We start from the raw sequence: 12,715 nt of genomic DNA on the forward strand, positions 1-12,715 counted from the left end.
AGACGAACCGAGGGTACATCAACAAAGGCGCTTCTAGCAACAGTAAATGGAACTGAAAGGTTAGCGTTCTTTCGGGCCAGTCGCAAGGATTCAGCTGTGTAGGCGAGCAGGTAGGCGTTTCAAAAGTAAATAATGCCACACCATCAAATGATGCCATTTTCGAGGGAGAGATATGGTAATAAGCGACGTTTTTTAACCGAATGTGTACGATTCTGCTATAGGAAGAATGTTCATCTACTAATGAGACATCATTCTCATAGAGACAGTTGCCCATACAGCGGTGCTATCTTGACGTGAAAATCTTTGCTAATTTTATTACATATTTTGAAAAGTATGCGCCCGCCCTTTGTTATGCAATAAAAACAAGATGTATCAGCTTCGAAGTTGTCCCTTTCCCAAATGCTGTCTATACAGGAGCAGCAACCCTAGGCACGATGCAGCAAATCCTAGAACGAGCAATTGCAGTCGTTTGTGTCGAAGAGTTTTTGTTGGCCAACGTTAAACTTTTTAACCAATATCAATGACAATATAACATAAAAATAATAATAGACCAAACTTAATCTAAGTTGTGATAAAAACAGTGCCTAAACCATTTTACATGCTTATTTACACAAGATGTACTAATAGAGATCCGAATGTGATACGAATACTAGCATAAAGCTACCAGTGCACAGTTGTTCCAAAGTCGTGTATACAGAGTCTCAATAAACATGGAATTAACCCGCGAAGGAGCGCAGCTTATAACTAGAGATTCTAGTGGCAGTTTATTTACATGTCAGTAATCTGACGTAGCCAGGAAAATCAGGTTCTGATTTGCGTGTAGGAACAAGAACGACCGTCTTTATTAATTAGCAGCATTACTGACTAGCAATTAGCAAAGTTGCGTTCAATGCACAATACGATTCACTTTAACATTTGCTTTCTTGAATATTCTTGAATTATACGGTTGAATATGTGTGTCCTGTATAATACACATGGTCCTGATGACATCAGACTAGCCGACTCCGATGAAAAATCCGTCTGTAGAAGTATTACTGACTTAGTGATCGGAATGCAGGGTGCCAGAGATTTCCATAAATACTTCATCTGTTTCGCAGCAGGTCGCACTTACACTATCCATCTAAAGTAGCCCGAGTATATATATATATATATATATATATACAGATACATATCTTTTAGTTAGTAAACTTAACTGATGCGTAGTGGGATGCAATTTCTATGTAGGCCGTACGATTTGGTGATTAAAGTAATAGTATGCAGTGGAATACCGTCCTGGAATTTTACAATCATATTTTAAATAAAATGTTCTATGTAGATCTCGGAATTCAATTTCTCGAAAAATTGAATTCTTTCTACAGTGTCATATATGTCTACCTATATAATTAAATCTGTCTTTATATGAATTGTGCTAATCATAATATCTATTAGAAACATATATTAATTTGTGCACGCAATAAAAACTCAGTCCATTTACTTTAAAAGGAAAGCAGTTAACACGTGTTAATTTTTTTGCTACTGTTTATGTAAGCGAAATTTCAACTTACTAGTTTGTGTTTTTCACGTGCATTAGTTGTCTGAGATATTAACCTCGTTAGGTTTTAATAGTAGCAAGCTGATTGCGTTGGGAGAAGTCTCGGATAGCAATTTATGGTATATCAACGAGAATTATATGTATTGCTCTTCATATTGAACAATTTCTCATGTACGGACCGAAAATTCTATTATCACTTTATTACGGAACTGATTTCCTCCTTATCGATCCTCTGCTTTACGAAGCACGAAAAACGCACGTGTAATACGCATTTACTGAGACGTTGCTTAAACGCATGACTTAATTACACTAAATCTATGTTTTGTGTTCTTAAAATCTATATTAAGGTATTCCTCGTTATGTTTATTCGACTGTACAATCTCCAACAGTAGATTTCTAATAAATGAGAATGAAGGCCTTCCGCAATTTCGTTTTTTCGGCCATTCCTCCTTGATTAATATGTATATATATTATTCAAACGTATTTTGTAAACATTGCTAAACATTTCAATCAACAGCACATATCTCGGATAATCGCATATTACATATACGTAGTTAGCACAAAACTTAATAATAAGTTAGTAACGATTTGGATACATGATAGTCAAAAAAAAAAACTGTGGGAAAATTTTGATCATGAGAATGTAACTTCTGATTTGTGCTTTCAACAATGCTAAGTTTAAGACCACTTAGTTTCGTTAGCGATCATAGCGGTGCCCAAATTCGGTAGAGTTCGGGCTACACTTTCAGAGCTTGAACAGGAGGTGCTGTGGTAGGAAGGTATCCTCCATTGCTATGGGTGTGGTTATTTGCAGGCGGCTGGACGAAGAGTGTTGATATGAGTCGGTGATCGCATGACGTATGAAGGTTGTTCTGTTGGGCAACGTCAGCAGGGAGGTAGTCCCCGGTAAAGTGCAGTAGAACGATGGCACCGGATTGAACCGAAATCGAGTGCCCTGTTCCTCCACCTAGAGCACTAGGAGCTCCACACCAGGCTTCACCGAGGACTTGCTCTAAGCCCCTGGCACCAGCCTTTTCAAGCCGGCGACTTCGTACTAAATGGTGCTGTCGAGACAAAACAGAGGCAATTATTAAATTAGGATTTTTCTTAGAAAAATCGTGAGAAAATCAGGACGAGTTTCTCTGAAAAATATTATAGTTATTTGTGTTGTTGTGTGAAATGTTTCTGGAGGGGGGGGGGGGGGTATCCAATAAAAAAAATCGATGCGATATGATATATCTTGTGTTAAGGTAAAGCAAAGGGTATGTTAATACGCACCCCTTTTTCAGTGAGCATTCGTACGCATTTAAACGCCTTGTCTTCGCAATCCTTTCCACTGAAGATAAACACCCTGTCATGGCTCTTTGGCTAAAAAAGATTCGTGGCAATCCGGGAACGAAAAATAAGCGATATTCGTTAAAAATTAAAGTAAGTAGAATATTAAAATCATTGCGCCAAAGTCAACACTAAACTGCGTCAAAATAAAGCAATTATAAAAATTGTTGATCAGCCTCGGTGCACAACTAAATTATAAATAACGAACAAAACGAGGTTGCCATTATATATGTATCACTATTGAAAATATGTCTCGTAGTGTCCGATTGGAGAGGAAAAGCACTGAATAGTTCCTTAGTTATTTAATTATAAAATGTTCACTGTCTTTTTTGTAGTTGATTAGATGGTCTTGGTATAGAACAAAATAGATAGCCAAAATTTAGAACAGCCAAAGCTAGGATCTCAAAGATAATTATCAGTCACTGACAGACAGATCAGACCTACTATTACGTCAGAAGAAACCAGAAGAATTTCGAGATCGATGAGAACTAGTTACTTGTCGCTATGATGGAGCACGAGAAAGCGACATAAAACTCTCATACGGAGCTTCGGCGATTTAAGTCAATGGCTTTCTGTTTTAGGATGTCGTTAACCATATTTTCATTTTGTCCTTACAGTGCATTTTCGCGTACCGTGGACTCTTGGCACGGCGCTTTCCTCGGGTTCCTCCGTAATGTCCAGGCCATCTAGTTCTTCAGAGTCGACTTCGCTGAAGACTTTCATCTGCATTGGGAGAGAAAATCGCACATTACATGTACCTAGACGCACGTGTACGTTAGCGTGTTAAGGCTTACTTTTACCGATAGCAATACTAGGAAAATTAGCAAACAGGTAGTTTATTGGCAAAAGCCTGTAATCAAGAGCAAGCTTTTATATTTCAAGCATTTGGTTTCTAGCTTCTATTAATTTACCCGGTTACAGGCGGGATCTTTCCATCGTATATAGTCTTCCAAATAAAATCTAATTCGTGCGTTTTATCAGTTTGACGTTTTGTATTGTACTTTACTTTCCATAGTTGCTATGCACCAGGCGTTACGGGCCCAGTCAAGCATCGCATCTCTACATACAAACGACACAGTTCGCTATTATGATTCGTACAGATTACTAACCATATGCTGGTGCTATAACTTATACTCACGTAAGCCTTGCTGTACGTCCAGTTGTGCACAACCTGGCTCGGCGTAAAGTCGTACACTTCGTACCAAAAGTTCGTAAAAGGGTTCAATTGAGCTTCGGTCATTTGTTCTGTAACAAAGCGGCATTCTATAAAAATGGGGCCAAATGATTTGCTATCTAAGTTGCTTCCTTGGAAAATGTTTAATAAAAATGAATGTTTAATTGGAAAATATAAGCTGAAACCATTCGCGTCTTAGGACCCGTGTCTGCTAGAAATTTTCGTCGTCGAACAATTCGGTCCATAATCCCAATTACAAGGTTAGAATTAACTGTAATAGTTACACGGAGGGTACTCTGTTGGAGTGTAGGGATATTCCAATATATTAATTACTAAATGCTTGATCGCGCGTGCCGTGTAGTATATGTTATTGGCGGGAATAGTGACACATTTCAATGTGTGTATTATAATATGCGACTCAAAGTAACTTAAGATTGAGAGATTTGGTCGTCTAGCGCAAACGAAGTCGTTGCCTCGCGCAAGGCAAGCGCAAGGTTTACGATCATAAGCATGTCGTACACTGAAGTCGATTACTGCTGATTTGAAATGAAAGGCATGCCTACGAGCGAAATTTACGGTTTAGAATATTTGTCGACATAACTAATCTATCATTTGGTGGCCGTAAACGTTCTATACATCGAATATATACGAGTACTAGCTTTTTTCGTTCTCTTTATACTACTACTGATTGCTCAAAGAGACGCTTGAGATATTTTTATATGAAACCAGCGTTTTTAGTGAAAGTGGCGGAAACGGAACGCCGGGCAAAATCAATTATCCGTATAAATTGTGTAACCAGATCAAATAATAATATTATTATTATCATTAACATTAAATATCATCAACAAACCAACGACAGGGGGGTGCTTTCCATTATTCAAAATTCAACAATATCGACAGTTAATTGATGCAAGGACACTTTAGGTCATCCTATATCTTCGATTGAATATCAAATCGGCTATTTATTCATACATTTATATAGGATATAACTCAGGTATCTTCAAATTAACAAAGCGACTCGCCACACGAGCTGACTTTTTTGTAGATCTGATCTGAAACTGGCCTTCCCCTAAAGACGACGCGCTTTCTATGTTTCAGAAAGTCTGATTCCATCATAGTTGACATACATCTTACCAAAACGTAGGCATCTGCTCATTTCTGTGCTTACCCAGCTTCACACTGAAGTAAATGAACTAGTGGTCCACGCACTATTCCTTTCTTTAGGTATAGAGGACAGTTACTGTAAATTGCTGTGGCCTTTTGTCCAAGAATCACATAATAAAGCCGAACGGATAAAAAGTTTTGCAGTATATCTGTGATAGTATTTTCCATAGACTCATCTGCTCGATTAGGAAACAAATTTGCAAGTAAGTTATAATGTACTGAGTGAACTATCGCAGTTACTGCTACGCTAGATATTGTAGCCTCTGTAACGTCTGCGAATGGAGGGGCTTTTCGTTGCTGCTTAAAAGACAAACTAAACTGCGCGCACTTTTTAGATGCTATTATGTCCATAGACGTTCTTGTAATGAATTAACTCGTAACTGAAGGAAAAACAGGAAAAGCAATTGCTAATCATTGTGGTCACATACGTAACCCCTATACGTTTTCCGCTACAGTATACACCAATGGCTGTTTACTGCGACGTCTAGTATATCGCAGATCGGGCGTTGGGTCGTACTTGAAACGACTAATGAACTATGTAGGGCCACTTTTTTAGTGTCCATCACTGCTGTACCTATTATGGTTACTGGTTACTCGCTTACAGGGCTGTATTTAAACGAAGCTAGAGGAGCTTCTTATGAGACAAAATAAACAGGAAGAGTACGTGTTGATCAGATGCTGTGAATTATGATAGAAGACGCGTAACGCGAAAGCTGGGTAAAAACAAATGAAACAACATAAGCTAACAATAGCAGTTATTACGGTTGCTGTTGTCGCCGTTTTATCACGCCGATACGATAACCGGAGACGGCCCGAAATCATGATAATGGCTGTTGTTACACCGACGTAGGCAGAGCGAACAAAGAGAATGTTCGAAATGAGAAATTTTTGCGGGTCGATATTTCGTGGCAACGTGAGAAACTGCATGAATTAACATTAAATATATGTATAAAAAATAAAAATATGTATAAAAAATTGATTTGACTAGAAATCCTATTTTTTGCTGGTAATTGACCATCTCTTGGTGGCTAACAGGAAGACCGGTTCCTATAAGAATTTTTCACTCATAGCCGAAGCTCGCTTGTCATTTATTACAATAATGCGGAAGAGGTTATTTCAATCGAGAACTACGATCGCGTCAGTGGATTTGTAAAATGGAATGAAAAAGCCTTTTTGTTAGGTTGACCAGTGGTTTTACATACAAATGTGCACAAGCGTTTTGCTGTCCTATCTCGCCATGTATAGGCTAATTTTACGAGTATGTCGTACAATTAGATACCTTTAAGTCCTCGATAGTTGAGCTGTATACACGAGAATTTGAGGGCGGAACAGAACTCGATTGAAGGCTGCGAGGTACATAAAAGTGAGATTCGTAATTTAAGACAATCACGAGCTCGGAACTGCTGGCATGCTGCGACCAAACGACAGTTTTCGGAATTTCGTATAAAAACGGAACCGCGTGTAGGTCCCAGTACGATCTGGCAGTTCTTACAATCGTCAATAGTAACTACATTCATGTGGTCGAGCAGTAAGATGTAACTGTCCTGGAATAATATACAACAACAGAGTCCAAATAAAAATATTCTGGGTTATTTTATATATACAGGATGGGCTAAATGTCTCTTGACTGTTTGAGGATCATCACTTTATTCCCTCACATATTTTCGGCATTTTACTCTCGTACCTTTTCAGCAGATGTAAAGCTAAGGTCTCTAACTGTTAAATTATATTTGTTCCATATTATGTATGGTTTTTACGTAAAATTATGTGGCCTATTTATGAGCTGCTTTCAGGCACTTTGAATTACACTTATTCTGTGCACCGACAGGAGCATTTGAAAAATATATCTATCTAGTTAAACTGCAATTAACTTGTAGGCCGTTACACATACCTGACAATCTTGTATGATAAATTGTTGTCCATTGATAGTTCCCGGCTTCCGTATAACAGTCTCATTTTTCTTCTGCTCGACTGTAAAGTCTTTAGGGTTAACAGCTGATTTACTCATCTCCCTGTATCAGAGAAGATTAAATGTGGGTCAATTGTAGAATTAGTGGCGTAGCTATTACTCGAATTTAGTCGGTAAAATTAGTTGGACAGACCGTTAGAATTATTTATGCTTTCTAAGTGCGCCATGAAGGGCTTATACACCGTCATACAATGCTACATTACTTCTTTACAAATGGGAGGCTTTCCAAACGATGAACGACTACTGCAAATATTGAAAAATCGATCACTTTAGAACTTATTGCGGCAATATTGATCTGTTTCGAGAAGCCATCTAAAACCTGTCACACATATAGTTTCTCGGCATATTCGTTTATGTACAAATGGAATACTATGTAGTCTGCCTTGTGGATGGAATGCCCTGCATACGCAAAAGTAAAAATACAAAAATACTAGATATTTTAGCAGTAATCTTTTTTGACACTTGACAAAATCCAGATATACGAGCACTTCGGCTGTTTAATTTGCCAGCATTTTTCACCATCAACGTCGTATAGAACGCCTACGTACATATACGTCTCGATATCGGCAATTTACGTGAGGGTAACACAAGCATTCGATTCAACACATTGTCCTATAAATTATTCTATTCAAAGGATTATTTTGCATTATATGTGACAGTTTTGTTTATGTTTTAAATTTTCCATATTCTGAGAAGCAACATTTGGGGCGACACTCCCACTTTTACAACGAAACATCTTCACTAACGACGACAGCAGCAACGGCAATAACAAAAACAGCAAGAGTGACGTGTATATGCTCAAAAAGGGAAGCCCAAATAACAGCAGAAGTGGCAAAAAAGCTTCGACGAACTGACGGATAACTTCGATATAAAGGGACAGTGTCAAGAATCCTAATTTAAGTGGCTGTCCACGGCACCCTGCCGTGATCAGCCGTGCTTGGATTTCTTCAGCATTGCGGGAACTTCATTATATGCTTAGTCTGCCAAAGTCTGAACCTTCCGGTCTCAACGGCAACGATTGAACAAACTTAGGGGGCGTCGACTATACGTTAGTAGGATGGACATTGTCGAGCGCCACGATCTCAGCTATTTTAGCTTGTTCGGAATGGTTCAATATTCGATTCGCTTTCTCCGCTGATGTTCGTCCTACCGCGCATGCTGGAGCTACCCCTCATCATCGTGATCATCAAAACAAGCAACATTAGTAGCTACGATGGGGAGGACTAATGACGATTTGACGGAGGCCACAATCGAACAAGAGCAATCGTCTAATGTGTATAAACACGACCCTCAATGTACTAACGTAAAACATGCGTGCTCAATGCAGAGAGAGCGAAAGTTATGAACACTCATATTCAAGAGATCATAGACTCTGTAAGCACCTAACGATATTGGTGGACGATCTAGTTTTGTCTGGATGAGCTGATCCAAAAGTAGTTGAAAGCGGATGTATAAGGCTCGCCGCTATGGAGAAGAATGTCTTTAACGTTTTAATGGAATATTTAGCAGTAAGTTAATAAAGATAGACTTCAACTGTAGTGTGGGTTGTGATTTATGTGTCGCTGTGAACAAAGGACCTGCTGTATTGACAACGTCTATCAGCGTAGATGGATAGAGTCAGGTATCGTTTAGAACTGAATGGTATTATCGATCTCGATGGATCTAATCGTACACAATCCTTTTACACGCCTCTATGTAGCTAAAGGCCGACATAAAAGCAAAATTAGTTTTGAAGGTCAGTTTGGAAGCGAACCGCCGCATCTGTCTTTAGATAATACTATGCACGCAAAAATAATGATCGTTTTTAAGTGATTCCATTCAATACTATGCACAGAACATACTTTACCAAAAAAATAGAATTTCAAAATTGCGCGGGACTTGCCGCTGTCAAGGATTGGCACCTACTTTTTCTATTCAGCTTGCCGTATGAATGACAATCCAGGCTGGTGTGAGAGATTTTTTCAAGAAAAATATAACTACAGCGAAGCTAGTGGTGTCGGCGCAAATAGGCCCAACTGTTGGGACAAAACTTCACATTTGGCCCATATGAAATATAGATTTTATCCACATGACGTCCGGTCGTATGTAGACAGTATTACATAAGCCCGCTTAAAAACGTGCTTGCTTTTGGAAATCGTAGTAAAACTGAATTAGTTAATTACAGCGGTATGGGACTAGAGGAAGCTTGACTTCATTATACGCAAGTTCACAGTAATGCAATGTTGCATGCAAGTTTTTTAAAGAAAACCAAGCGTGTCTGGTTTACTGCAACCTAGAACTAGAGCTTCCGCTTTAGTGCAATGGACAAACATAACTTCTCATTTATGGGAAGAGATATCGCTTAGTTTGTAGTGACGTTTTGATAAAGATCATTAACTAACAACTAATATGTTGTGCTGCATTCCAGTACGTTCTTCATGTTTAAATAGATTCTCTTCTGGGTTTAACGTACCAGTCTTCATTACATTTATAATAGACAATATTTCCGATTATCCCCTTCAAAATTGGCGTGCTAGATTTTCCAGACCATTGTATATCTGAATCTGATGCCAAATTTTCGTGGGGATTTCCAGCTTTTAGTGTTTCTACATCTTTCTCAAAATAATTCCTACCCCTCACGGTATCGCGCTGTTTGGCCTGCCTAAAGATTAAGTATTTAAGGAGGTTTTATCGATCTCTTTTGGGTAAAACTTGTATTGGTGTCACGGGACAGATAGTTAACGATTACCAGGTTTCTGTCCTACGACGCGTAGTTCAGACTGTTCTATGTACGTCGTAGCAAATAATGACTAGTCAAGGCACTATCTCCACGTTAAATATCTTGGCGTTATCTAACCATGATACATAAAATGGGTCGAAACATCATTATGGCAAACTTCGCTCGGTATGCACTCAGGTGAAATCTTTGGTTTGTACCACGTTAAAACTGCTTCCATCAATGAGTGTGCCATGTTATTTACAAAAAGACGATTTCAGATTAAAATACTCTCAATGGTCACTTGGCAACTCCAAGGCAGGAATCCGTACAGGATGAAATCACCAGTTATATGTCATAGGACAATTGTGTTTATCATATTAGTTTACAATACCGTAAGCTTCTTATTTACTTCACCATTTAAACAGTAATAGACATCTCCCAAAACACACGCAGTGTAGCCGCTTGAAAATTTTCATTGTATCACACATACACCGATCGTATCAGACACTTCAAGAGACTAAAAACTTAATATTCAGAGTTTTACGTTCGGCACTGCTGTACGCGTGCGATTAGACAGCTGGCATCGAACGCGAAATTAGTAAATGAACTTTACGAAACTGTTGCTCAAGGTATCGCTGCGACTAGTCCTATTATCCTAATTTCTTTTTTCCAGGACTGTTGGCGGTGGTGGGTTGAAAAATCGGGTACCGGATACAACAGGATATCGGAATGGCCTTTTGCAAACATACCTCTAGATGTGTATTGTTTTTGCGACACGTGACAAAGAAGCTGTTCCAGTTTAACGTTTTTAAGTACGACTGCGTAAGACGGGTCAACATGTTTGTTTACTCGAAGCAAAAAAAAACTGAAAAAAATAAATATCTTAATGACACTACATTCTATTAGATAATTTATATCAGTAGAATTTCAAACCCTTAAACTTTTCTACCTAAGCAATAGTTGACAAGGGTCGCTTTAAATGCAAAATCAGAGCAACGTTTTTTAAAGAGGCTTTGACAAAAAAAACATAGATTGGCGAGGTAACTTTTGTTTATAAAAGAATTGCAAAGTATTATTTTGATGATTTGACAAGTAAAGCTATAGTTGCTTGGCCATCGTTGATAGATTGCTCCTCTTGCTCTAAAAAGATCGCGAAACCTTTATCGAGCCCGTCATCTGATCATTTAGTTCATTAGAATTTTTCTAGTATTGCTTAATTGTATAACATATGTCTGTCAATGCATCGGTTGACTTAATATGTTTAAAAAAAATCCGTGGTACGCATTTCAGCTATCGCAATTTAGCTTGTCTTTTTCGTTTCCACCCTAATCAGTTTTTGCTATAGCAGAATTTTGTACCATGCGGAGTTCTGTGACAATTGATTTTAATACTAGTTTTTCTTAATCCGCGAAAATAATTCCTACAGCTGTTGAAGGACCTTATCAGTACAGACTACGTGCATAGGTAAAAGAACTGGTTCTCGCAGTTTGAGTACAGAGAAAAGTTGACTTAATTTGTCAATAGGAAGTGTCGACGAAGCTGTCAAGTACACTCCTTGAATGACTGTTTATTGATAAACAAATCGTGCTACTTACCACGAATATTGTTTTTTCGGTTGCTCTTCACCAGCGACCGTATCGGTCGCTCTCTTTTGACATAAACTACCGCAGACGCATCCCATCGTTGATTCGGGACTCCGACAGACCGAATCGTCCTGTTCGTCTACATTACTGGGCACGTGTCTTCCCTTTAAATGGACTAATAGCTCAGTTCCTGCTGTATGGTCAGTTTCGTTCGTATAATGGATTTTAGCAGTTGTACTGCCCTCAACTGTCGGCGAATCGCTTTGGCTTCTTTGCGCTGATTCTATGGTCGTCGTAGTCGTGGTCTGCGTTAAGCGACAACTATCATTTTACCAAGAATAGTTGTTTTGTTTCTAATAGGTATTTTTATAACACATGAATAAGCAGGAGATTCGTTTTGCCTTGTTAACACGAACGAGGTGTCTGCAAGACAGCTGATTGCGCGTAGCCGAAATAATTGCTGATTTAGTTTAGACCTCAAGACATAAATGCAAAAAAGCGGTTTGTCGTAAAGTGCGACTTCGCTCATAACTCATGGCTTTATAGACACACGGATATGAGTATCTAGCTGTGCGACCTAGGGGATAAGCCGGCTACTATAAGCTATGACATATTTCCGCGATTCCGCCGGCGCATTTTACACAGACAATTTAGACCGCTATTCACATACGCTTTCATGCAAGACGGGCACTCATGAGGCAGGACTTGAGCACGGCCAGGCTACTTAATGCGAAGACTTGAAGAAGCCTTTACAATGTGGATGTTTCTGTGAGCCGATTTTTTTCTTCCGGCTTCTTTGGCTGGTAGCACCGCTATGATGACGGAACAAAGATAATAGCTCGGTAATAGTAGAAATAGGTGGAGGGCGCTTCGACTAGACTTACAGAGAGGGTTGAGCTCCATGAGCACTGGCCATGGTGACGGCAACGGCGAGCATTCCGTTGTCTGTTGTGGAGTTACCATGGACTCCGGGGACTCGGTATATCCCCGGCCCCTTGGTCTGTCCCGCTTTCCCTTCAGCTCGGACGATCCCCAAGACAAAATCAAGCCATTCAGCCCTTTGCTGTTTCGGTTGTTGGATGGAAGGGAAGGGACCCCGGAATACTCCTTGTCGTCTCACAACATCGTGCTCTATTCTATGCTGTCCACAGTGTATACCTGCCTGTGGCCATACGTCGGCGTCACGGGAAAGGGTCACGATAAGCAGCGCACGACCAACACACGAAACACTGCTCCTGTTTCAACCAGTCGGTCGTGGTCC

The 12,715-nt window shown here is 39.4% G+C and overlaps 1 protein-coding gene and 1 long non-coding RNA gene across 12 annotated transcripts in view; one reads left to right on the top strand and one right to left on the bottom strand.

Annotated features, from left to right (window-relative positions):
- LOC111269400 (uncharacterized) lies at positions 1–3,998 on the top strand. Of its 4 annotated transcripts, none has more exons than XR_015314564.1 (5): positions 187–774; positions 2,346–2,614; positions 2,821–2,959; positions 3,484–3,636; positions 3,848–3,862. It is a non-coding gene; the product is annotated as an uncharacterized LOC111269400 (long non-coding RNA). The 4 variants fall into 4 exon arrangements; XR_015314563.1 differs by lacking the exon at positions 3,848–3,862 and adding an exon at positions 3,882–3,998 and having other exon boundaries at positions 202–774; XR_015314562.1 differs by lacking the exons at positions 187–774; positions 3,848–3,862 and adding an exon at positions 1–110 and having other exon boundaries at positions 3,484–3,843.
- LOC111269342 (protein XRP2) overlaps positions 807–12,715 on the bottom strand; it is a 25,823-nt gene continuing 13,914 nt past the window's right edge. Inside the window, exons 1-7 of one of the 8 annotated variants that reach the window (XM_022848847.2) lie at positions 11,467–12,352; positions 7,096–7,216; positions 6,484–6,748; positions 4,005–4,111; positions 3,482–3,589; positions 2,810–2,899; positions 807–2,595 (exon numbers count right to left, since the gene is read on the bottom strand). In XM_022848847.2, coding sequence (XP_022704582.1) covers positions 2,269–2,595; positions 2,810–2,899; positions 3,482–3,589; positions 4,005–4,111; positions 6,484–6,748; positions 7,096–7,216; positions 11,467–11,552 — 1,104 coding nt within the window. In that variant the 5' untranslated portion in view covers positions 11,553–12,352 and the 3' untranslated portion in view covers positions 807–2,268. Of the gene's footprint in view, positions 2,596–2,809; positions 2,900–3,481; positions 3,590–4,004; positions 4,112–6,483; positions 6,749–7,095; positions 7,217–7,721; positions 7,841–7,893; positions 7,980–8,035; positions 8,100–8,221; positions 8,393–10,620; positions 10,765–11,466; positions 12,353–12,715 lie in introns of those variants that run through there. The other 7 variants (XM_086972053.1, XM_022848898.2, XM_022848856.2 and 4 more) reach the window with 7 other exon arrangements.

This window comes from Varroa jacobsoni, unplaced genomic scaffold (genome assembly GCF_002532875.2).
Source record: "Varroa jacobsoni isolate VJ856 unplaced genomic scaffold, vjacob_1.0 scaffold_146, whole genome shotgun sequence".
Classification (NCBI taxonomy): Eukaryota; Metazoa; Arthropoda; class Arachnida; order Mesostigmata; family Varroidae; genus Varroa; species Varroa jacobsoni.